General features: G+C 38.5%; 3 protein-coding genes across 10 annotated transcripts in view; 2 read left to right on the forward strand and 1 right to left on the reverse strand.

Annotated features, from left to right (window-relative positions):
* Positions 1-434: 434 nt before the first annotated feature.
* opn3 (opsin 3) lies at positions 435-8,510 on the forward strand. 2 transcript variants are annotated; one of them, XM_042433668.1, is made up of 5 exons: positions 448-464; positions 848-907; positions 3,006-3,325; positions 6,674-6,925; positions 7,678-8,510. In XM_042433668.1, the coding sequence occupies exons 2-5, from the start codon at positions 877-879 to the stop codon at positions 7,948-7,950; spliced, it is 876 nt and encodes a 291-aa protein (XP_042289602.1). In that variant the 5' UTR covers positions 448-464; positions 848-876; the 3' UTR covers positions 7,951-8,510. The 2 variants fall into 2 exon arrangements, with proteins under 2 accessions (XP_042289601.1, XP_042289602.1); XM_042433667.1 differs by having other exon boundaries at positions 435-907.
* Positions 8,511-9,608: 1,098 nt separating this feature from the next.
* Positions 9,609-26,223, reverse strand: LOC121911294 (kynurenine 3-monooxygenase). 6 transcript variants are annotated; one of them, XM_042432622.1, is made up of 17 exons: positions 25,890-26,223; positions 24,812-24,909; positions 23,292-23,486; positions 22,906-22,975; positions 22,653-22,750; positions 21,874-21,963; positions 20,760-20,808; positions 19,482-19,569; positions 16,857-17,022; positions 16,655-16,726; positions 14,466-14,587; positions 13,783-13,930; positions 13,647-13,704; positions 13,469-13,551; positions 12,182-12,283; positions 12,036-12,095; positions 9,609-10,519 (listed from the first exon to the last, which is right to left on the reverse strand). In XM_042432622.1, exons 3-17 carry the CDS (start codon positions 23,352-23,354, stop codon positions 10,373-10,375), a joined length of 1,416 nt encoding a protein of 471 aa, XP_042288556.1. In that variant the 5' UTR covers positions 23,355-23,486; positions 24,812-24,909; positions 25,890-26,223; the 3' UTR covers positions 9,609-10,372. The 6 variants fall into 6 exon arrangements, with proteins under 6 accessions (XP_042288556.1, XP_042288560.1, XP_042288558.1 ...); XM_042432626.1 differs by lacking the exon at positions 24,812-24,909 and having other exon boundaries at positions 23,292-23,396; XM_042432624.1 differs by lacking the exon at positions 24,812-24,909.
* ide (insulin-degrading enzyme) overlaps positions 25,480-26,405 on the forward strand; it is a 30,729-nt gene continuing 29,803 nt past the window's right edge. For both annotated transcript variants that reach the window (XM_042432620.1, XM_042432621.1), the window contains exon 1: positions 25,480-25,660. In XM_042432620.1, the coding sequence (XP_042288554.1) occupies positions 25,575-25,660 (86 nt within the window). In that variant the 5' untranslated portion in view covers positions 25,480-25,574. The remainder of the gene's footprint in view (positions 25,661-26,405) is intronic.

Here is a 26,405-nt window from a genome sequence, read left to right on the forward strand (position 1 = left end):
TTGGTGTGTATTAAGTAAATTATTTCATTACACATCACACAACACATCACTGACTGCTAAATCAATACACCCAGTTAACCTAAATACGACCGGAGATTGTTAGGGCACTTGCATTTCAAAATAAGAGTTTGAAATATTATACTGTGCGCTACACTAAGTGCTGGTGAAATATATCAGCAGTGGTCTCTAAGTGGGGTCCGTTTAGCGTCCGCTTAGTTTAGCGTCCTTGACATGCAAAGGTTTGAGAACCACTGCTCTCTGTGAAATTGTTTGTTTTCTTATATTAAATGGCTATATATGTGTATTTTAAATGAAGTGTTAAACATCGTTACCAAGTTCGTCGCAAAACATGTAGGTCAAAACTATTTTACTGTGAAAGTGTAGCCGGATGTGTAACGTATATAATCTGCCTGACTGAATTCACACTGGTACATTGACCCAGTTTCGGCTCACAGCAGTCTCAGGTTGGTTTGAATTAGCGGCGCGAGGTGCGCGTGGAGAAGCGGCGTGGAGCCCATCTCGTGCCTTGGACGCGCGCTCACACACAGCGCGCTGCACAATGCTGGAAACCAAGTTTTTATCCGCGCAATGAATCCTGTCAACGAAACTAGCGCCGAGAGAAGTGCAGAACAATACATTTTTGCAGTTGGCACCTACAAACTTCTCGCTTTTACCATCGGGACCATTGGAGTATTTGGCTTCTGTAACAACGTTGTCGTCATCCTACTCTACTGTAAATTCAAGAGACTGCGGACGCCCACTAATTTATTACTGGTCAACATAAGTTTAAGTGATCTTCTGGTTTCTGTCATCGGAATAAACTTTACATTTGCTTCGTGCGTCAAAGGTGGATGGATTTGGAGCCAGACAACATGCATGTGGGATGGCTTCAGCAACAGCTTATTTGGTGAGAGAAATAAAACGAGGAAACATTTAAATTAACATTTATTAAATCATTAATTATTTATGTTTGTCACATAAACCTCTTGCAAAATAGTTCAGGACAAACGCATTGCCTGTGTCTCTTAATTATTCGTCACTCTATTCGTCGCTATATTACAAAAATATCAAAATCGGATTTTGGCATAATTCAGAACATGAACAAATGCAGCGTAGTATGATGAAATTACAAGGCATCTTAAAATATGCACTATTCCATACAACGCAGGCAGGAAATAATGATACTCCACATTGAATTAATTCTGTGAAATATAGTTAAATGTGCTGTAGGTAAAAGAGGAACGTCATTATTATTACTATTACTATTATTATTAATAATAATTACTTTTTCTCTGTTCCATTCATTCACTTCCTCTATACATTTGTGAATGGTCTAAAAATACAGACTGGATGCTGTAGTCTCCTCCCATGAAGAGCTGCAGTAAAAACCTAACGACCTTGAAGGCCTCCTCATTATATACTATTTATCTTTATTCATCAGTAGGTGTTTTTTTTTGATGTAAAGAAAGCATATTCTGATTCTGCAGGTGATTGCTTTATGCAGAAGACTGCTTTTGACACCTTCACTGTGCCTACAGCTTCAATTTCACAGTAACACGATTGTCCATTTATTACCAGCAGTTCTTGTTTTCAGCCGTGAAGTGTGAATGAATCCAGAAGGGTCACTCTGCAGGTCCCAACCCTGCAGGAATTATAGCTCAGGAGGATGGATGTGTGAAAATGAGCTCATTAGAGCACACCCTCAAGCCTTTATCAGCAAACCGAACACACAGATGCACTGCTCAGTTCTTTCACAACCTTAATGTCCTTTAATTGACATTGTCTTCTTTGCACATGATCTGAAGAACACTGTTGTCTGCTTCTGTCATGTGGCATCACACTTGGCAATGCTGCAACTTTGTTATTAACTTTGAATTGCAGATATGACACAAAGAAGTTATAATTAAAAACTTGCAAAGTTGTTGTTTAAATCCAGATTTGTACTTTTCATCCAAAGTGTGTTGGGATTCTGTATTTCATCACTGAAATTGCATTGAACAGAAAAAAATGTGGCATCCTGTTGCTTTGGCCCACACTCAGATGAGATGACAAGCCTGGCAGATAAATAGGGATTTCAATTACAGCAGCACCTCATCCTGAGAACCGTCGCACCCCTCCCTTGTCATTCACAGTACAGTACTGCAGCTATAAACGTTCGCATGCACAGTGTGACATGTTAAACCCCAAGGTCATGCAATTAGCCAAGGTGTGATTCGATGGGAACATCAAAATTCTGGAGAGCCTGCCTCCCAGCACCTGCACCTGATACAATATTTGCAATATGTGAATCCCTGCTGACACTGATTAATAAATCCAGTAGCTCATACGTTCTTCCTGTGTCCTCTACAGCAGAGTCCTCTGTAGACAAATATGTCGTCATCTCCATCATATGTATTACTCAGTGGAGGTTGTGTATTTGTAAGTTGTGTGTCTATTCATTTACATTGTTGGTGTGTGTCTCTCATTAATCAAGAGATCAATGACTTACAGACAGCGATGTACTGGAGTATGTAATTGGATAGATATATAGGTTATGTCAATGTGTGTGATGTGTATTGACTAAAAACACACAGAATCAATTTTACATACTGTGCCATGAGGACTCAGATTAGCTCTTTGACTTAAACGTTATATACATCTGGGAACAGCATGATGTATAAGATGAACATGAATAGCTACAAATATTTGAGTACACAGTGCATGTATCAGTATGAACCCAACAGCATCACTTTCTGTGGAAAAGCAGGCTGTACAAGACAGATCCAGGTCTTAGAGGTGTGCGTGTGGGAGTGAGGAGTCTCTTTCTGTGAGTTTTCAAGGACGCTCAACACAATGTTTAAATGTGATGTTTCGCACCATGATGTTCAGAGTTCTGTTTGTACAAAGTGTGATGAAACTCATTCAGTTCAAAGAGACGCTGAGTAGCCGCTGACCCAGATCCCGCAATGAGCGCTCCGCATTACTCAGCGTGCCTGTCTCTCTCTCTCTCTCCCTCCCACTGCCAGGCATCGTCTCCATCATGACTCTGGCAGCCCTGGCCTATGAGCGCTATATCCGGGTGGTCCACGCCCAAGTAGTGGACTTCCCCTGGGCGCGGCGGGCCATCGCCCACATCTGGCTGTACTCCCTGGCCTGGACGGGGGCTCCTCTACTGGGGTGGAACCGCTACACTCTGGAGATCCACCAGCTGGGCTGCTCGCTGGACTGGGCATCTAAAGACCCAAATGATGCTTCTTTCATCCTTTTCTTCCTCCTGGGCTGTTTCTTTGTGCCTGTTGGCATCATGATTTATTGCTATGGGAACATCCTCTACACAGTGCAAATGGTAAGACATGCAGATATGCATCATGATAAATTATGAATGAGTTAGAATAACCATTAGAATGAATTAATGAATTACATATGAATGGCGGGTAGCTGATTCACATTCTCAGACCAAAATCTTGGAAGGAAACATTAAACAAGACTGTAGAAAATAACAATTGTGCTCATCCCCAACTAAAAATAATAAATAAATATAAATAAAATAAGTTATGACTGAATAAAATGAACATCTTGCCCCAATTGGAGCTGATTACAGATATAAAAGACAATGTGATATTATTATTAGTATTATAAATTGAGTAACGAGTAATCTATTTTTATTATGTCATCGTGACACTGATTTTTATTCTTAAATAACTTTCAGATCTTATACTACAACTGACATTTCAACTGTTTACAATACACACACTCAACTGAAATTTACGACTTACTTCTCAACTGACTTTGCAACTGCTTTCTTTTTTTCCTCTTCTACTGATAATTCAACCATCCAGTGGTTTCACATCAACTCACAATTCAACTGCTCTCAAATCTTTATCTCCAAATTCAACTGCTTTAAGCGCTCAACAATTTAAGTGATACTTTCGGTCTCAGATCTTCACTTTCGAAATATCAACCAAAAAACGTATTCAGCTCCACCTCTCACAACTTCCACTGTCTTTCAGTTTATACACTTGAACTGGCACTAATTTACTTCCACTTCAACTGACAATTTCAGGGTCAATTTATCATCTACATTTCAATTGACATTTCAACTCCTTTCAGCACTTTTACATCAAGTGATATTTCAACTTTATTCAGTTTACACTCCAGTGCTTGCATATAATTTCTTTCAGCACTCACATTTTAAATGCCATTTCAACTTCTGTCAGTATTTGTATTTCATCTGCCACTTGTGCATACTTTCTCAGATGTGAAAAAAATGTCCCTTTAATATTCAATATACCCCTCATACAAAGATCTTCATATTATTACTTTTGGCTGAAGACAGATTAGAGTCTGACCAATAAATAGGCCCAGCCAATATAAAGTTATATTAGCTCATTGCAGATTTATCATTATCAGCATATATGTCAGCCTAACAATGACAGGAAGTTATGTTTTTTGAAACCAGTCCCATACATATTTTTTAACTGTAAAATGTCCTGCCTAGTACATTTCTTGGTTGCAATTGTTATTGGGAACCTTATCAAACATGTTTATTTATGTTATGGGTTATGTAAAGAAAATCAATATCGACCAATATATCATTATCAGATTTTCTAAACACACAAATATCAATATCAGTATCAAAAAGCCTGTATCGATCGGGCTGTAGTACAAATACAAACCTAGCAGACTCTTCTGGGTTTTCATTTTAAGAAAAAGAAACTCCTTGACCTTCACTGGCCGGCCATCTTTCATTGCAGACTCTATTATCATAATATGCTTCTGTGCCTTCAGGGCTTGTCCTGTACAGTGGAAATCATTTGAAAGCTCATTTTGCGTCTGTACTGAGTTTTAGAAGTGTCACTGATGTATCAGCTGCACAAGACAGCCTGGTAATAAAGGACAAGTGAGTGGGCTGTGACAGTGAGAGTTGAGTATTTGTGTTCACATTAATGATTCCTGCAAAATTGATAGAATCAGGGATCCACAGGATTCTCTGATCTGTTTGTGTCTGTATCAAATTCTTGTTTGCGTCAGTGAGTAGATGGCCACTGAAGTGTTAGAACAGGATAGCATGTAAGCTAATGCGTAAACCGGAAAAAACACTTTAATCAACTCTAATCAAGCGACCCAGATGTCTTTCTGCAGCACAGTATAGTGCAGCTGCTTGCTTTCTTTGCAACCTTTTTAGGAAGTAAGAGCTGCTGCTTCCTCACAGTCTCAAGCTTTAGCTCATCAAAATTCCCAGCCTCTCTGAAAGTCCCTGAACACCTCAGAGGCCTGAGATGAGCTCATAACACATAACAGCATTTTGCAAGATGCTATGAAAATCTTCAAAGAGTACTCTGAACTCTACAGAGTATTTTTGAGCCAGAAACATGGAAATAGATTGTGGCTTCATTAGAAATAAAAACAGGCCTCATGAATAAAAATGGAAGTTTGCAGTGATTCAATCAGCTGCTGTAGACTGTCTTGGGGGAGTCTAGAAAATAGCCATATGCTTTATCACGTCATCACTTTAGCTGTAGGGTATATTCTAATATATAGTGTTATTAAGGTATTACAATGTTGTTTCTATGAGTTGTCAATTATACAAGATTATGGAAATATTGCAGTATTGGTAATACTTATTATATTATTAATACAGTTTTATGGACTTGAATAGAAACATTCTCAATGGCAGTGGCCTGTCCATTTCTCTAAATCTGCTGATAGTCATGCGTTTAAAGGTATGCTATCCATATAGAAGTAGAACGTGAAGAGTGGAGAGAGGTTTCCTCTGATTTCTGAAAGACAATTTAGAAACGACAGCCCTTTTCAAGTCATGAAAAGATCACGAGTACATGTTTCTTAGTTTCTGTTCATCCATGTGGTTTCCCAGTGTATGTTCACCTCTACTACCACATCTCTTGTTTGTTTGGTTCCCAGCCACAGTGCAAAAGTCAGCTTGGTTCAGTTTCAGCATTTGCTTTATTTGGAGTGACAGCACTAAACTGAACCTGCTATAGACTAGCTGCAGTAAAAAAAAATAAAAAAATAAAAAAATAAAACAGCAGAAACTGTTGCATCAGTGGTGGAAGATGTTTTCAGATTCTTTACTCAAGTAAAAGTAGTCTCTGTAAATATGAAGCTACAGCCAGCTTAGCTTAGATTAGTTTAGCATTAAGACTGGAAACTTGCTTTGTCTTATTTGTTTAATTTGTACCAAAGTGTAAAAATTGCACTTTTGTGGTTTTATGGGGGGGTTATGTGCTGGACTACATCTGGCAGTAGCTTCATATTTACTGTACAGACATGAGAGGGGTATTGATCTTTCAAACGTTTATCTTACAAAATCAAACCATGCCTTTACCAAAAATTAAAAGTACTCATTATACAGGAGAATCTTAATCTGTCAAATAACTTGTAATTATAATTGTTAGAAAAATGCAGTGGAGTAAAAAGTACAATACCTGTCTCTGAAATGGTAAGCTGCAAAAGTAAGTGACTAGTATAAAATGGAAATACTGAAGTATAGTACCATAAAATTTTACTTACAATACACTACCACCTTCCACCTTTTTATTTTGACAACATGAAAACCTCATGTAATACAACCAGTCAAACTACTGACATCCAAACCAGTGACCATCTTTTCACTAGACAGCCTGTCAAACTGTTAACTTGTCTTACTGGCTAATATCTTTCCTGTTTGTTACAGCTGCGCTCCATCCAGGACCTCCAAACTGTTCAGATCATCAAGATCCTGCGGTACGAGAAGAAGGTCGCCATTATGTTTCTTCTAATGATCTCCTGCTTCCTGGTGTGTTGGACACCCTACGCTGTTGTGTCCATGATGGAGGCCTTCGGCAGGCAGAGCATGGTCTCTCCCACAGTGGCCATTATCCCCTCATTCTTTGCCAAGTCCAGCACAGCCTACAACCCCCTCATCTATGTATTCATGAGCCGAAAGGTGTGTAGTCTTGAAACAAGTTTGAATTCTGAGTCAGGTTTAAGGCCAAGAAATAATGTGACATCAGTAAATAGTGTAACATTTATTTAATGCTCTGTGTAGATGGGGAGGGTGATGGCAGTGAGAAGGTTCAGGTCTCGCTGCCGTCTAGAATACACACTATGTTTTGCTCAAGAGTTTTGATTGGCCACTTCCTGTGTGTTCAGTCAATTGTATTCCCCTCCAGTGAGAACAACTGACCTCAGAATTTAATATGGGAAAATAGGGCAAATCAATGGCATCTAAATTAGAGGTGATGAGTTGCTCTCCTCTTGCACTGCTTCAGTTTGTGGTTTAAGCAGAACAGACAAGACAGAGGTGTTTTTAACATTTTAATAGCAGCATTTTTACACAGAAATTAGCAATTTTATGAAATTTGATTTCCTCAAAAGTGCAGCAGTAAAAATGAGCAAAATGTGAAAAAGCAGCAATTTTATAGAGATGGTAACATCTGCATCATAGATGTATATGCCTCTAAAGGGTTCTATTCATATTTCCAAGCTTCTAATTGTACTGTATGCATGTATTGTGTGTGTAGGAGTGAAATTGTCACTTATACTCGTCTTAGTTTGCTGTCATCCTGCAAGGCTGATATCTTATTTCAGCATGTTTGACAGACAAATGAGTGAGGAGAAGGTGCTATTTCATTCCTGTGTTAAATACCAGCCTTTTATCTTTTCCCTCTGCCTCTCCTCCGACTTATCTTCCCACAGTTCCGGCGCTGTTTGCTGCAGCTGCTCTGTTCGAGGCTCTCTTGGCTGCAGCGCAGTCTCAAAGAGCGTCCCCTGGCTCCGGTCGAGCGCCCCATCCGACCGATTGTCGTGTCCGGCACGTGCGGCAGCAGGGACCGACCCAAAAAGAGGGTGACCTTCAGCTCCTCCTCCATCGTCTTCATCATCACCACTGATGACTTCCGCCGTTTGGACGTGACCTCCAAGGCTAGAGATTCCTCGGAGGTTAATGTCATTCAAGTGAGGCCATTGTGATCCACAAGGACTGGACTTCTCACCCCCAAACACTCAGTATGCCTTAGGACCTGACATGTAATTCCAAGCCAAAATAGTTCTATCTGACCTCCCTGGACGTTTTTCTGCGTTTACACACAGTTACAGACTTGTTACAACTTCATGTAAATATCCTTCTGTCAGTTGCAGATTATCCCAAGATCTTTACTAAACCTATTCCTGATGATGTTTTGTCTAACCAGGTAGTATGAAAGTGTGACATCTTCATCTAACATCAGTTGTGGTGATATACAATACATACATGATGATGTAGTTAACAACTAGTAATATGTTTCTCTTAGAAAAAGACTCACACTTATTTGTCAAATATTCCTTATATGTGACAACTGTGTGTCGAGTATTTAGAGGCCAGCGGTGTTAAAGAGTTTGGATCTACATGTGATAGCAGATTTTGTTTTGGTTGGTACCCAACTGCAAGTGTGTAACATGGAAAATAAGCCTTAGCTCCTTAGCCATAAACCATAGTACACACACTGACATTATTGTGTATGGATTCAATAAAGAGATGCTATTTTAAGCTACCTAGCTTGTGTACTTTATCTCATTTTAATCTAAAGCTCCAGTGTGATGAGAGCAGTCACTGTGAAATGACATTTGGTGGAATTATATATGTGAGGACTACAAGAGTGTAATTAGATAAGAGGAGATGAGACTGGGACCTGGGTATGCTCCAGTGAGATGCTCCTTTCATAACCTCCTGGGCTGTCAGCTATGAATAGACTTGATGAATGGATTTCCATAGCTGTTCAAAACCTTATTCAGTGTGGATGTGTGAGTGAGTGGGTCAGTGACTGACTGAGTAGCATTTGTGTTTATACTTCTTCTAATTTGTTTATATGGAGTTCATTCTGTCCCAAACAATTTACATAAAGTAGATGCTACTGAAAAAAATTTGGAGGGATAGATAGATAGATAGAAAGAAACCACATGCTGAGGAAACTTCATTTTACATGTAGTTACCACATCTGGGTTGTGGGATGTGTTTCAGCCGCTGCCATATTGGACCGATGTTCTACCAGCTCTCTACAGTAGAAAATACCAGACTTTTGTGCTGCATTTGGATGTTCCATGGAATAAAATGCCAAAATTGAGGCTCAGGGAATAATTTCTGGGCGAGTAGTGATTTCACAACACTACTACTCTACAACACTCTAACACTCTACTGTCCGAAAATGTTGAATTGAATATACTGTTTGCAGTAATCTTTGCAGTAGGACTTTCTATCATGGTTATGAGTGAGGTGAATTTGTAGCTTCAATTTTGTATTATTATTATCTATTATTACAGTGTCCACGTACCTACCCGGTGATCTCCCTCATAGAATAAACGTTTTTTACGTTTACTAAATGTATATGTGATTAGGGCTGAATCTATATTGATCAAATCTCTCGTACACAAACATGCAGCCTACAACTATTTTAATTTTCCCTCTACTTTTGGTTTTATTTCTTGAAAATGAAGAACATGTCACTGTTATTCTGGAACTACTTGCACAAACCTGATGATAAAACTCACTATATACATCATTTATGTAAATAGTGTGGGAGATGGCAGTAGAGTGTGTGTGAAAATAAAATATGAAAACAGAATTGCTATGCCATAGCATAATAGACATGCACTGATATTTGACATTTTTAATAGTTATAACTATTGAGAAGGTATTGAGTAGCCATATTACAACACAATATGAAAACAGAATATACTTCTAAAATAATTACAAAACGTAAGCTCAACTTGAATTCATTGTGGTTACATTGTCTTACTGTGACTGTATTAAACAGAGGTATTTTGGTATGAAAATCATGAAAACCCAAAGTCTTTGAAAATTGACTGATTGATGGACAATTCAGTGAGTTATGGGAGCTGTAAGAGCAGACGAACCTCTTCTCACAATATACTTGTATGCATTCAGAGGGGCGACTAGACCAGACCAGTATGGTGGCCGTGTTGACACATTGATACAATGACTAGCAGCACCCAATGTGGTATCTATGTGTATTTATCTATGAACTCATACACTATGTATCCAAGACGCTTTCTGTGAGCCTGAGTTTAATACTGACTTTTTTGTTTTCACATTTAAAATTGTGCAAAATCATATTGAACACATAATGATTGATGATGCGATTTTAACAGATTTCACAAGTGTGTAACTGATACTGGTTTGAGCCCAGTGCTGGATTTTTTCAGATAAGATTTAAGATCTTATTTAAATCCAGAAATTCATTATGACTGGTATGAGGTACGACAATCATTATTACAGTACATTAATTACCTGTCTGAATTAGAGGATTTAATTACAATCTGGACCCGTCCAGTTCATTATAGTGTTTGATGCTCTGGTCTTTGCACTTGTCTATCAGATCAGACATGGTGCCAGTGCTCAGGAGGTCCCAAAGGCCACAAGCCTGTTCCACATTTTCTCAGCAGGGATGCTAAGCTTGCTGATATCTGGAGGATTTTTCACGAGGAGGTAAGAGCCTCCCAAAACAGCTCCTGTAGCACAGACCAGCAGGCCACGGTTTATCACCTGTGAAAAACACATATCTTTAATTAATTTGGACTCAGTTCTGTCAGGTTTATGCACAAAATTATGCTCACACCTTAACATAAGGCTTTGTAACGGAATTGCATTTGGGGTAGATCAATCATTAATTAACTGCAAAGAAATTATGTGGCATCTTTATGATGCTGTTAAGTTTCTTCACCCAACAGTGGTTTTAATGGGGTATTCCAGCAATTTGGGGGACGTGGGAGACATATATTACATAAAAAAGGTCAAAATCATGGCAGAAGGCGCCAAGATATTCTGACTTTAATCCCTAGCATGAGTCAAGCTCCGAAAATGCCATAATGTAACTCAACAGCATTTGTTAGACTTCCCTTGCGCCAATGACTTTCACACATTATAAGGCAACCTTTCTGTTAAACATTTGAAGTCTCTGGCGCAAGTTTATGTAACCCTGATGACACCATCAGAGGTCATTAGCATCATAATTATCTGCACCAATCAAATCAAAAAGATTTTAGCAATTCTTTCAAGGAAATTCATCTGGAAATCAGCATCACAACTAACTAAACTCAAATAACTGTTTCAGAACATGGTCTGTATTTCCCTGTTTTACTTCTTCGTTTATTTTGTTGCTGTACTTTTTTGGACTACTGTGGTTAAACTGTTGTAAAAATACATTTTTAGAGAGATCAAGGGTTTTCAAGGTGTTTTGGGTTACGTCCACATAGCATCCCCATTCAGTCCTTGAATAACACTCATCAGGCTTATTTAATATAATTTATGTGTAATAATGTGTTCATGGACTATTATAAAATGCTTTTAATCTGGTTTCTTTCTGATTGAGAGAGGACGCTTATTGTTGTTTATTGTACTTTTTTCTAAATGCAGCAGTGTAGTTTACAGCATGTCCTGTGACCTTGCTTTTATCTTATAACATATTTTTATAATTATAACAGCCTCCCGGTTCTTGTCTAGGACACAAACCCTCATGCTCTATTTGTCTATTTCCATTTCACACAATTTTATTATATGGTCAACAATCATGTTTTGCTTCTGTATATGCTCCCTACAGTCTTCCTCTACATAGAGGTCATTTTGCCCTCTGTCCACTCCCCTACGGGTTTAAACAATTTACAAGGAAGAGAGGAAGTGCTGTGAAATCCCTGCTGTCCATCTGACAGTGAACCATTAGCGCAGAAGCCATCAGCACAGGTCACATCAGACAGTTTGACACAGTGCCAGGGACTAAAAGGCCAAACAGCCAAGCGTGAGAAATCAGAGACATTTTCGCTGTGCATCAAAGCTCTGTATTTGTGGCAGAAATAAATGAAATGTTTCTAAAAGCTCTTAAAACCCAGTGAGAGTCACATCCGCCTTTCATGCTCACTGCTGATAATACAGCGGCTTCAAAAGAGTCCCGGATTACAATACTAGGATGTTCAAAGGTATGAGATATCCTCCAAAAACGTTAATATGCAGCAAAGATGAAACAAATGAGTCTAAAGAGAAAACATATTTTCACAAAGTGCCTTACTTTGTCTTGCCAATGCCAGCGCTCCACGGCTTCATGGTACCTTGTCCTGGTGAAGGTGACCTAGAGAAGGTGAGGGACAAGTAATAATGCAGGTTTTAAGGTAAGCCAAGCAATGTGACAGAAATGTTTATTAAGAAGATACTTGCCATTGTGTAAAGTGGAATTATTGTCTTGGGCATGAAAAAGTGGAGGAAGTTATCAACATGCTTTCGGAAGAGGAACCATTTGGAGTTGACATGTGCTCGCATCTACAAAGCAAAATAGTACATGTGTTAGTGAAGTGAGCCATCTGTCCTTCATACTGCAATGTTGTAAATACATCTTACATCCATATCAAAAACTCCACACAGTCTCCTCTACTCTCTTGGGCAAGACTGCAATGTTGGGGGATTAAGCTAAAACAAAGTGCTGTACATGACTAACATTTGCAAGATCTGTAAGAGTAACAACAGAGCTGAGACCAATTACTGGCATTTTGTGTGCATGAATTTTAATGTGCAGATGGCTGTTGCGTGCCTGTCAGATTTAACGGAGTGTAAATATCTACAGATAATTGGAGTCGGCATACCCAGAACCCGACCGGACTCTCTTATGCCTGTGAATATCTTTTCTTCATCTATCATGTACAAACAGTATGATACTTAGCTAAATCAGTCTTTAAGTGTAGTTTTTATCACCTTCACAGTGAATTATTGTTAGTGTGGAGCAGACTGCATCACTCTCAATCAGTCGCTTCTTTGTAACTCTGACCATAATTGGGAAATAATTAACAATTAAGCAGAATGTTTGGTGGTTGTTGGATTGATGCTAATTGATACTGTTAATAAGATGCTACGTTAAGGACAGAATGTCTTCCATGTGTTTACTACAGTACATCTATCACCAGTGGTGACATGTAATAAGGTATATTTACTCTTGTACTGTACTTACATAAAATTTTGAGGTACTTGACTTTTGTGTTTCAATTTTATGTTTTTTTAAATAATTCATACTTAATTCATAAATATTGTACTTTTTACTACATTACATTACATACTTCACAGCTATAGTTACTTAGTTTCAGATTTGAATTTTACATATAAAAATAGGATCTGATTATAAAGTTTATAAACTATGATGCATTGACAATGCATGGCATCATCAGGGTTAATTTTTTTTCAAACTTTGAAAAACTCCCTTCAGAGCTACGGAAGAAACTGTACACTATAGTACTCATGACTGTAAAATTGGTTGAATCCCCCTTAAAGTAAAATTTTAAATATAGAACTTTAACTTGTAATGGAGTATTTTTGTACAGTGGTATTACTATTTAGTAAAATTCTCAATACTTCTTCCACCAGTGTGCATCCCATCACTACCTCTAAATTAGCAGGATTAATCTCTAATGGATACCCTGACCTGGTGAGCTTAAATTGGACAAATTAAATAATTACTTCAATGTAGTTGTACATGGCCAGGTCTGCAATTGCGTGGTCATCTGGGACTCTCACTCTGGTATACTCAGGAAGTACAGCACCTGGGCGGATACGAAGGAAAACAATAAGATTTTCTTATGATTTATGGGTTCATTCTGTGTCCTCTCTAATCTTTGCTTGTGTAAAAAGCACTTACTGAGATCCTCATTGCACTGATCCATTACTTCATCGAAGACAATGCAGTCCTCAAAGCCCTATAAAGCATAAATGGATGAATGAGTCTCCATTAAACCCTTCTCTCCTTTTCTTCTCCTCCATTTAATGTTACTTACAGCATTCATCCCCTGCCCATAGAAAGGCACCACTGCGTGGGCTGCATCGCCCATAAGGACACATTTGTCGCCAATGTGATACGGGGAGCACTTGACAGACACCATGGCCTGCGCAGGCAATCGGAAATAATCCCTCTTGAGAGCATCACTGTGAGGCACAAATGGAAGTAAAACAATTACAAACTCATTTTGAGCTATTTGTTTTGACAGATGCATTTTTCTAAACAAGACACTCGGGTTTTGCTTGGTTCCAAAGGTGTCTGTCACATGTGAATAAGCTGAAACAACCGTGATCTGTCTGTGCTGGTAAAGTTAAAAGTTAAAGCCAAACAGAGGAGCGAGAGCACACATTCAGTTGTTTATGCATGAGCACTCCAAATCAAGTCAACCAAAGGAGGAAGTTAGTGAATGAAAGCCTTGAGCGTTTCTACAGCTCACGCCTCCCCTATCTGTGGTTCACCTCAAATTAAAACCTCACTTCGCAAAGCCATGTAACTGTAAGTCTGCAATTTCACACTTCACAGAACATGGCTGTGGATGTGGCTGAAGTCGACAGAATGATGGGAAATGAAAGTGTTTTGGGGATGGCTTGGCAGGTTGGAAGAAGAGATAAAAGTAGAAGAAGAGGAGAAAAGGGGGTAGACAGGAAGAGGTGGAGGGATGGAGGTGAGAAAGTCACTTACACTCCTATTAGTGGTATGGCATCAGGGAAGTATTTCTGGAAAAACTCAATGACTTCATCTCCTGTGGTAATCTTCTCAAACTCGTCAAAGGGCATGAAGAGGGTACAGGTAAATGTCTTGTCCTAAATTGGAAAATAAACACCGTGCACAGTGATGTCAGTTCTCCAATTTGTTGTGCTACAATTCTTGTCAGGTTAAATCAAGTCATCTCTATTTACACATAGACAAAACACCTTACGTAATGGTTCACAAAGTGAACTTTTTACCTCCTACTGCTCTCCCTGTGGGACACTAGTGCTGTGTTGAACTTTCATTTACTGCTACTACTATGAAAAGTTGCTGTATTTTATGCATCAGTTGATTCGACTGTTGTATTTTTGGTCATAGTGGCCATTTTCAAAAAGAATGTCCTGGAGTAATAAGACTCTACAGTCTAGAGTATACAGCTCTGCTAGGCTATTCTTAGGCACAGCAGTGATTTGTGCTAAATGCTAACATCAGCATACTGACATGGTAATACTAACAATACTAACATTCTGAGTACTATCTTGGTGCAAGATGAAAAGTCAGGGGCAGTTATTACAATCCATCCTCCACCACTGACCCGACTGTCAGAGAACACCAATGAAACCTTGAAAATATGGTGTCTGCCTACATTCAGAGCAATCTGGCAGTCCGACGGTGTCATACATCCTTGAAAACTTTCTTTCAGAAATCACTTCAATTGTCGAATGAGCAAAAATACTCCATTTTGTTTTTAATAGGGTGATCAATTAGGCAGATAACATAGCAAGAATTAAGCCACGCAGTTGGATGAAGAACAGACACAACACAAAAACCATGTGAGACATGTTTCTTTTGTTTTAGTGGAATATATAATCTGATTTAATCTGTTTATCCACAGCCTGGAGTTGCTTTTACAAAAGTTTTAAATTTCATATATGTACTCTTTTTATTTTCACTGATATTCTTTTTTATTTTTTAGTATCTATGATTAAATATATTTTAAAAAAAGGTTTACATACTTATTCCCAAAGCTTTGAGCCATATCCTGTGCTATATCTACTGAGGAAGGCCATGGGATATGGCTGAAGTTTCCAGGAAAAGTTGAAGGATAGGTTCACAATTTTTCAAGTGTGTTCACTCACTGTAATGATTCCTCCTGCTAATAATGGTCATTAAAAGATCCCCTATTAGGGCGCTTTCAGTGTAAGTGATGGGGGACTTGACTAATTGTGAACCTATCCTTTCAGCAAGTGGGCCTTGTGTTTAGAATCATTTATTAAAGGTAAGTGTTCCAAAGGTCAAAAAAAAATTAGCTCACAAAAAATGAGCATCCTTTAATAAATGCTAAATCCTGTGATTTACTGTATGCACAAGACATTTTATATGCATTTTATTATTTCTTATAATTTAATTGATGTTACTTTCCCGCATCTATAAAATCCTCCCTCCTGAATTCATGGTTGCATCTTTCATCATGAATACAAACGTAGAAACCAGACTCCACCCAGCAAGTGATGGATGAAAGTGCTCTGAGGTTGTGGGTGTGTCATTATCTGCCCATCTGAGCAGGTGCTATCTATCAACGTCACAACGTCCTCCCAGAGGACCACCTTTTAGCACCATCTCTGTTACCATGGTATCCACAGCAGCAATAATGTGTCTGTTTTGTTTTTTTTCTCAGGTCTAATGTGTTCCTGGGAACTAGGGCAGCATGAATGCACTCCAGAGTCAGCTGCCTTAACCTGGTCTCACTAAAGAGAGCTAAGACGGCTGTTGCTGAGTCAGCCAAGCAGAAAAATCATTTTAGGGATTAAGAAGGGCAAGAGAGACAGAGAGAGGTCTGTCACAAAAAAAAAAAAACAGACTGATGAGAAGGAGGACGCAACTGCTGTGTGAAAAGTAGGTTTAACCTCAGGGAGCTGAGACGTTTTACAGTGTAAGATTCCTGATGAGTAGGTCTCCACTGGCTATGAAGCATCTGCAAACGAGGCTAATTAACCGTATGAGAACATCCCAAAGGTCAATCATGGCCTGGAATTTTCTGAATTGATTATGCTTTTGTCCCTCTGCAACAGCTAGTGTTTACCAGATAATGCGAGATAATAACCTCACAAATAAACACGCATACATTACCCAACTTGCAACTAAAAAGAAGCAAAAAGAATAAACAAAAAATGACTCACCAAGTTGGGCAGGGCGATCATCATGAATGTGTTTCGAGGCCAGATGTGCAGATAATTAGGCTTCATGGCAAACTGCGGATAATGATGAAAGCAAGACAAATGAACGTGAAGATATCCACAATGGTGCCTGAATACTGTGAGCGTAACACTAGCAGCATCTCAGCACCTTCACTAAAAGGAGGGTACTGTATGGAGGACTGACCTCTCCATTGATGGGTGGCATGGTGAGTTCCATGTAGCCGTGGGGGATGTAGGTCTGGCTGTAGTTGAAGCGGCTGCGACGAAGGAATTGCTTGCGGATGGCAGAGAAAGCTCCATCACAGCCTACAATCAGGTCTACCTTGATCTCCTCCTTGGACCCGTCTGACCTGAGTAACATACCAGAGGCATGACAAACGTACATAACAGTAATAACAGCTGGATTTAACTCACTTATAAAGTAATAACCAGATATATTTATCTTGTGTTTTTTATTACATTTCCCATATTTGGCATTAAATGTTTTTTCTCAGCGTCATTGATGTTGACATCTGCTCATTGCCTTTAAGAGCTGCTCCATGAAACAGGAGTCAGTTTTCCCAAACACCCTTGAAACAGTCTGATGCACAACATTGAAAGTGCTCATAGTACACAGAAAGGATGTTGGCTCTGTGATCTGACTGTTCACTCAAGTGTAACTGTAACACTTGTTAAACTGTTAAGCACATCTGAATATTTTTCTTGACATCTTATTTAATGATCCTTACAGGACAGATAATTATGTTTAGTGTTGCCAAATTACTTTAAACAGCATTCCAATTATTTAGACATCAATCAACAATGCTGCAGGGTGTAATTGATTTGATTATTCTTGACCCCATTTCTAATACTAATGTATTCATCACTTTCAGGTCACATCTTGTTTGAGGTAATTCATCAGCATGCAAAACTCCAGATTTATGGGTTACAGATGCATCAGGTCAAACCATAAGACATCACACACTGCTTATGTCTGAACTGGGCCCTCACACATTTATATCTTGATTAGGGTCATCAAAATTATATTGTACATATACAAATGTAAAGATGTACAAATGCAAAGCTAAACATCTAAGAATCCTAAAAAGTTTGTTTCTTAAAGGGTACAGCTCTCAGTCTCAATACAGAACATGTGGGCTCCATCATGACAGTTTGGGTGATCTGCAATGGACTGTAATTACATATTGGTGCATATATGCCATTTTGACCATTTTAGCAGTGTGAATTTAGTCTTAGTGGCAACACTATACTTTAGGTCCCCTTATTTAACATTTATGAGCAGTATGCAAACATTTATTAAATAGTTTATAACTCACTATGATGATGTTAGCAGACATAAGTGCTTATGAATGTATCTGTCAACTACTATAACTCCTCCTGAGGGCACCCAGAAGTGGAGGTGGGTGTAGGAAACAGATCATTAATGACAATATACCTAAATAGTAGTAATAAACACTTAAAATATGCTTATATCTGCTTATAACTACATTACAGTGTCCTTTAAACCATTCATTAAATGTTTATATACTGCTTTTAAATGCTAAATGCTACAAGGGGGACTTAAAGTAAAGTGTTACCTTATTGATCCAACCTTATGAACAGCATTATTTTAAAGGGGCACCAATTTTACACATGAAGTTCAGGTTGGTAGTACTACTCAGCTTGTGTAAACAGTTGTCTGTCTTCTGTAGTCTCTTGTGAGTTCCCCACCTTTATGAAAATAATAAATTTGACAGTATCTGTTTTTCTAATCAATGTTATGAGGATCTATCGCTATCCTTATATTCATATGTTTCACCATGAGATGTTGATGTCATATCACGTCTGCCCACCGCAGCGCTTCCCCATTTCATAAACTAATTAATCAGATTACAATATTGACTGTGTTCAGTGATACTCTAAAGCCTCATTAACATATTAATCATATGGCGATATAAGTAGATTACTGTACGATTATAGAAGAGACTATGAGAAGAAAGCAGGTCATGCACATGTTTTCATGCTGATGGCTATCTGTACATTTCCTGACTAGTATGGGAGGAAGCTGGCTATCTCTGTGGCATCAGGCTCCTTGTGTACATTTAATTATACAAGCTGCAGAGAACAAATATGAGCTGTCACAGTTCAGTTACAGGGCCAGAGAGGGGGGATGTGTCCTAGATGTGTAAGGTACTCGCCAGGGCAATTTTTGGATTCGAGGCACATTCATTGCCTTTACGGAAAACCTGAATAAAGTGCATTAAAGTGTTTGTGCACTGTGGCAGTAACTGCACAGTGACTCATTCTAATGCACAATTTCAACTAGGTACACGCCGAGCCACCAGGCATAACAATAAATAAATACAGATGACGACATACACGTCAAATGGATTTCTACACATTTTAGATAAAGCAAAATTCAATTTGAAGAAGTCTGTGATCAAATGAAACAGTTTGTCGCCCTGCATACCGTGTTAATAAGTCACTGCATGTCTACTCTAATTCCCACAACTGAAACAACCTGGAGGTGTTTCAGTGTTAATTGGGTTGTAAATTGTGTGTCACATTTACCTCCAAGGACGACGAATCACAGAGCTACAAAAAAAGTCACGCACAGAGGCTTAAAAGGCAACATGTTTATCACCGTCCCAGACCTCTGGCAGTTAGCATGTACAAGGCCACGTGTTTACATGCAGGGAACATGGTCAATAAAGCTGGAGTTAAAACAAAGAATCCAAATGAGCAGATCCTCCTACTAGATTAGCCTGTGTGTGTGTGTGTATGTGTGTGTGTGTGTGTGTGTGTGTGTATGAGATTGGTAACGATTTACCTGACAAAGGTCATTAAACCTGTTTCAGCACTCCAGTCCTGCAGTTTGTGGTCGAAGTTCAACTTTGTGTTTGGATACTTCTCTGCCTCTGTGGGGGTAACATGTTACAAAAAGAGCTTATATCACACATGCAGGCATGACATAACAACAGCAGTTTAATATGACAGGTAATATCTCATTAAAAAACACAGGAAACTTTCACAATACTAATAAAACGGAGTGAGGACACAGGCAGTAAAGTGCTCAAATCAACCCCCTGCTGAAGGGTAATGACCTCACACTGAACAGCATGAATCATGAAAAACACATCACAGCAGTCAGTGAATCTGGTTTTGTGAAAACCTGATGTTTAGGCTGTCACACTCTCAAAAATCTCTTTATCTCCACGTTCATTCCAGGAGTCTGGATCGGCCCTGATAAGAGCGACGAGCTTCACAATCAGCCTTTTTTTCAGGCAATCTAATTAAAGACAGCCCCATGTTGTGACACATTATCTCCAAGCGTACACTGAGGCACTTCATTAAATATGGGGCAAAATCCTTTTAGCCCAAAAACACTAACACATCCCTTGATGTACTTGTGCAATTTAAAGACTCGCATGAAGCTCTGTAATGCAGTGGGATAAGCTGTGGATAAGGTGCAGCTCGCTAGCAAGCAGCCTAATTTAGGAGGATTGTTGTAAAGAAAGATTGAGTCTTTTAACTGGGAGCTTTGTGCAGAGTTCATGAATTAAGAATGTATTAAGGGTATAGACTTGATTGATTCAACTTGATTAAGGCATTCACACGGGCTGAAGTGGAATTCAAGAACATTTATTAACATACTGTGTAATATGCTGTTTGTTAAAAATAGATTGGGGATCCTATTAAGTGATACTTTGCAACTCACAGATTGTTACTCTTACAACTAAAAAGTTGAATTCATAAGAAGCTACAGCATTTCTTGGTCTGGTATGACCAGCAGCTTATGGAGGCTAATATTAGCTAATGTTAGAAAACAATGGCTTTATATTGTGGTTCACTGACTTTATGACTCTTCTCCACTAAATATTAGCATTTACACTAAATATTAGCATTTAGCATTATCCTATAATTGTTACTGCAATTACTGTGCCTGCAGTAACCATTGTTCAACAAAATTTACATGGTTTTGCTTTATAAGTCGGTATGTGTCTTCAGTTTGGCAATAATTTGGTTATTTTGACACACATCTTATACCATGCAGTGTTCAGTGTCAATGTACTGAGACTGTTTAGCACAGTTATGGAGAGACACTTACCTGTTAGCAGCTCTTTGTTTAGATTGGCTCGGTCTACTGACAGGATGTACTGAAAGCAGAACAATCTGTATTATAGCACAATTCCACAGGTACTACAGCTTCACAAACAGACACTCTATCATTGTTCATTTGAAATGGGAACAGGAAGCCTCTTGGGTTTATATTGTGTCTTCCTACATTCATGTCTCGACATGCTTTCATTGTCTTTCCTGCACATTGTTGTTTAATTTCATTTACCCATGAGATTAACAATGACAAAGAATTCCAGACAGACCAACCATAAATACAAATAACAGACACATTTTATAATGACATACAAACTCAGATCACATCATTCTGACCTCATTCCTGGGCTGCAATGTTTCATTGTTATGTGATAAAAGTAAAGTCTACACATGTTGTCGCTTATGCTGATCATCATGTAGTGCATCTTTGAGTCATTTCAGCCACCCTGCCAGATCTCTGTGTATATATGCATACTGTGGTTTATTTGTTTGTGTGTGTGTGTGTGTGTGTGTGTGTGTGTGTGTGTGTGTGTGTGTGTGTGCTTCCAAACACACCTATGTTGATGCATGTGATGTCTAGCAAGCTGCAAAATTAATATATAATCTGCAAACTGGCACAGTACATGAGGCAATTCTTACAGTATGCTTACTAACAACCAAACACTTGTAACTCGGATGTAGTGGGGAACTATTTTCAGATATTTGGATCTAGTAGGAAATTGTGCAGATAGTGTTAATATACCAAGTCCCTAAAAGAAACAGTTTACCAAAGTCAAAATAACAAGATATAATGGAACTGCACAACCTTGCAAATAATAATTGAATCCATTAAAATATGTTATTAATACCAACTAATCAGTAATTACAGTTATGTAGTTAATCCAAACTTTTTGTGTATTTTGTTACTTGTTTAAATGTCTTATTGCAGGACATCATCCTTGGAAATGACTTAGCATATCTCTTAAATCACAACAGTTAATAACTATACAGTACTTTAATAACTGACACATGTCCTACAATTACCAAGTGGATAATATGTCACTTAAGTCATGTCCCGGCCTTTTCTGTGCTGTTGTAATGTGTTCAAATAACTCTAACGGCAGGCTTACCTGGCCTTTCTTGCCATAGGGGATTGGAGACTGTTTCCCATTGTGGGAATGGATCATTCTTGCATGCATGGGGATTCCCTGGGAGACAATCTGAGAAGCAGACACATTATTACAGAAGATCACATTCATATAGATAAAACTGACGTTTAAATAAGGATAAATAATTATGTATGGTCATACTTTGCATTGGCAAATCAGTGTTGTCAAATTATTAGTATGAGTGGGAAAAGGTTATGACATGAACAGTCAGCTAGTCCATTTGGTCACTCAGTATCTGCCCTTCAAAGTATACATGAAAACCCTGTTTTGTCATGCTGAAAAGTCACGCAAGTGTAAAAAAAAAAAAGAAAAAAAAAGGGTCTGATGTAGAGCTGTCAAGCGTGCATAACATGCTCAATGCAGCAAATGTGGACCGACAAAAAGGATTGCTGACCTCAGATGCCAGAATTAAACATCTTCAGCGGACTGCAAGCAAAGAAAGCAGGGTGGACAGATTCCCTAGGGCACGGCCACATATTTGGTATTTCATTATTAAAAATCAGGCTAAACAAAAGATTGAAAGGTTTCCACCCACTTGCCTCCACTTCACTATGATGTGTGGTTTAACAAGACTTATACAATAACAAGGGCTGCAGTAATGAATGACCTACACAAGTATATGGTCCCAATTTGTTTCTTAGACACCTTTTCGACCAATAAACAAGATAGGGTCACCTGCAAGTCTGTCCTAAAACTTACTTTGTTTCTACATTATTATTTAAACAATGTAATCAACATACCTTATCTTCCATTCCAACATGCTTCAGTGATTGCCGACCTCTGTGAGACAGGGCCAGGTTGATGCTTCTCCCCTTCACAACTTTAGCTTTCCGGATATCTGACCAAAATCAGATGAGACAATGTTTCTTTTCATTTGTTTGTGTGTGCTGTTCAGAATGTGTGTTATTTTGAGTGTGGGTCTATTTCTCAGAGAGATGAGTGGCGTGGCAGTGTTATTTACTTAAAAAAGTTCAAGAGAAAGTTTAATACTACCTTCCCGAGTTTCAAAGACCTCCACATCAAAACCTCTTTTGGCAAAGAAGCAGGCATTCAGGGCACCAACCTAAAGGATGAAGGGGAGTTAATGTGGTTCTTTGAAAATCTTGCCAAAATGTGTGTGTTTTACACTACCAGACAAGAATAATTATCTTTAAACTACACAATGTCAATATTAGGCTGCATATTCCTGAAAACTCTTTTGTTGCCTTATTTTCTTATTTGACTGCAATTTACAGAAATGAAAGTCCCTTTCTCCTAAAAGTACTTCGTAGAACTGACATCCCCTTTTAAAGAGGACAGTTGCCTTGGAAATGGTTGTTATACAGTCAACGGATAAAGAGCTATAATGAATTAATAATTCGCTTTCACTTTTGTCTTACCAATCCACCGCCCACCACTGCTACAACTTTTTTCTTGTTTGGTCTGTCGGCTGATTTCTCCATGATTCTCAGGGCTCTCAGGTGGTCTTACCCACTGGCTGTCCACTTCAAAGTAGTTCACAGGAGTAGTGAGGAAGGATTTAAAGGAGGAGGAGCGGAGTGAATCCCATGCATGACATTCTCGGGACCAGTTCCCTTTTCAAAGTAAACACACCAGACAGATAGCAAAGGGCTTGCCAAACAGCGCCTGACTAACCCTCAGTGTGTGAGTTTCTAAAGGCCTACAGTAGACCAGATACTCTTTATACTTTAGCAATATTATTTGTGTTGAATAGGCAAGAAAGTCACTGACTCAGAAACTCAGAAAATCACCGCCTGCATGTCGGATATAAAGCCAAAAGGATCTGTCTATGGGTTGTCAAAAAATCCTCTAAAATTAGTTGTGTTGTCGTGTTTCGCAAATGAGATGACAAGATAGTATTCAGTGCGTTTACTGAACTAAAAAAAAAAAAAAGGAGAGAGATATGATTGGTGGATTATTGCTCTCATAATATCTCCAGTGAAATAATGAATGGCCTTGATTTTTGTAAGTAAAGAAATCCGTCTCCATCTAGTGGCTGTGTGATGAAACACATCTATTTCATGTGACAAAGATGTTAATTATCATTATTGTAAAATATATATTTAAAAAAAATAATTTTCAGAATAAACTGAGTTTTCAGAGCCTTCCCTTTTTTAATATCGTGGTGCCATGTTGAAATAGTGCGTATCAAAAGTGTACAAAGTTGACTTCGGAGCCAGTAGATTTCTTTCTTTCTTTTTTTTTTTTTAAAAATTATTATTTGTTTATTCATTAATTTATTTTATTTGTAAGGGACCATGTACAGTGTAAAGCATAACTATTACCGCATGTACCCCGGGTTTTGACAGATCTGGGGAAAACTGCATTTTCCTACTATGCACCTTGGGCATGGAATAATATACAAAAACATCTAAAATTAGCAACAGATTATATCCATTGATGAATTTAAGGGCATCATAAACAATGTGGTGATGGGGTTAGGTTGTTGTTTTCTGTGTTTGTCTTGAGAGGCCACTGTGTTTGCATAGCTATTCTTCTGTTTTATTGTGAATTTTTGTATATCATTTATTATTTTAATATGTTGTGATTTTGTACGGCCAGGTATCTCTTGTAAAAGAGATTTTGTGTCTCAGTGGGACTTCCTGGTAAAATAAAGGCAAAATAAATAAATAAAACCAGAGTTAGCTTATAGCTAATTTTCATCTGCAGTCCCTTCGGCAGGTCACAATTAAAACATATAACAGCATAATAACAAAACAGTAAGAAGCCACACACACACACACACACACACACACACACACACACACACACACACACACACACACAGGGCACATTATACAAAGTTACACACAGTAGCACATCATCACACACACCCACAATGTCAACTGGAAATGAAAAAATGCAAGCTTGACAAATCAAACCAAGATTATTTGCGTACATGAGACGACCATGAGATAAAATGTAGAATCAGTGGGTTAAGTAGCTTTTTCCTCCAATACCAGAATAAAGAAAGTAAAATCCTTGTCCATCTTTTGCCTTCAAAACAAAGAAAAGGGTGAGACAACAAATGACAAATATCTTTTTGTGATACATAGAAATCACAAAGACATTCAATCCAGCCGCTCTAACACCTTTGAGATACCAAGATAGAAACATTATAGCCTGAACATTCACAAACAGCGCTACCACTGCATTACATTGCATTCGTCGGCATGTGTCTGAGTTGCAAACCCTAAAATTAACAATACAAGAAGTAAATAATACAAGAAATTCAAAGTTAATTAATAATAGTGAGATAATTGTGGATTTATTTTCTCTAATTACATTTTCATTCGCATCTCGTAATTATGAGATCTTTTTTGGTAGCCAAATTGTCAGGCACAAGTCATGACGCGCAAGACAAAGCTCTGAAACAGGATCCGGCTGTGGAAATCCACACGCAGGCTTTCTAATCGATATCAGAATCAATGACGCAACGGAATTTCTAGATATAAGCTCAATATTTTTGCCATGTGCCAGTCACTTTAAGCCCATTTATATGTCGAATTGATATCTGTTGTCATTATCAAATACATCCGCGGGGGGAGTTTATTGCAGAACAAATAACTCACCATGTTGAATTACACTCTGTTCTGTGTTCGGTTAGTTTAGTCTATACAAAGATGGCGCTGTAAAAGGTTTGTTTTCCATGGGTACAAAGTATGTTTAAGTGCATTAACCGGACGGCCCAGTGTACGAGATATCTCCAGTCAGCAGGAAACGGTTTCTGTCTAAACCAAGACTTTAGGTAAGCGTTGTCTGGCTAATATCGTAACGTTTAGCTTAAAATAACTGAGTTATTGTCACACCAAACGGCAGTCTAGTTAAGTTAGCTACTGAACTAACGTTAGCCCTTGTAGCAGTTAAAGCCGGTTGGTTTACCGAAGCTAGCAGTTAGCTTTGTTGGTACATAAGGTGGCAATTACAAAACGGTTTGTGTGCGGCCCACGTACAATTACTATTATTATAACACTTACCAACAGCGGAAGGTTAAAGGTAACTACAGAACTACACAAGCGAACCCGGCTGCCTCGTGGTTTCATGCTGACTTTTTCGTAGCTTTTGATGCTAATGTAGCAAGCTAACGCTAGTTTCCCTTCTGTAAGTGGGATTATTTCATGTCCTCTAGTGCAGTGGTTCTCAACCTATTTGATGTCAAGGTCCCCCCAAATTGATGCACATCAGGCCGTGGATCCGTATTTGATAAGATGTGGATCTCAGAGATCCCAATCTTATAAGATTAAGTTATTCCATAACTGTCTATACTGTTGGTTGGTAGATTAACAGTGAAGAGCGTGAAACCTATTAACAGAATAGTCATTCTTTAACCTCTAGTCGGTGAAATAATAGTGAAATTAAAATACCCCCACCCCCAGCTTGAGAACCGCTGCTGTAGTGTGTATTGATAGTTAATCTCTGCTGTGTGCCTGTGTACTTAGCAATATAAACTCATTATTATAACTTATAAACAGGTTGGTTGTTGTATTTTAGAA

The sequence above is a fragment of the Thunnus maccoyii genome, chromosome 14 (assembly GCF_910596095.1).
Source record: "Thunnus maccoyii chromosome 14, fThuMac1.1, whole genome shotgun sequence".
Taxonomy (NCBI): Eukaryota; Metazoa; Chordata; class Actinopteri; order Scombriformes; family Scombridae; genus Thunnus; species Thunnus maccoyii.

Excerpts from the sequence above, each read along its gene's own strand:
- LOC121911294 (XM_042432626.1), bottom strand. The coding sequence starts at position 23,354 with ATGGAGAAATCAGCCGACAGACCAAACAAGAAAAAAGTTGTAGCAGTG. Across the intron at positions 21,964-22,652 it reads ATGTTGGAATGGAAGATAAG|ATTGTCTCCCAGGGAATCCC; the intron begins GTATGTTGATTA and ends TCTGCTTCTCAG. Across the intron at positions 16,727-16,856 it reads TGCCACCCATCAATGGAGAG|TTTGCCATGAAGCCTAATTA; the intron begins GTCAGTCCTCCA and ends CATTATCCGCAG.
- opn3 (XM_042433667.1), top strand. The coding sequence starts at position 589 with ATGAATCCTGTCAACGAAACTAGCGCCGAGAGAAGTGCAGAACAATAC. Across the intron at positions 908-3,005 it reads CTTCAGCAACAGCTTATTTG|GCATCGTCTCCATCATGACT; the intron begins GTGAGAGAAATA and ends TCCCACTGCCAG. Across the intron at positions 6,926-7,677 it reads ATGTATTCATGAGCCGAAAG|TTCCGGCGCTGTTTGCTGCA; the intron begins GTGTGTAGTCTT and ends ATCTTCCCACAG.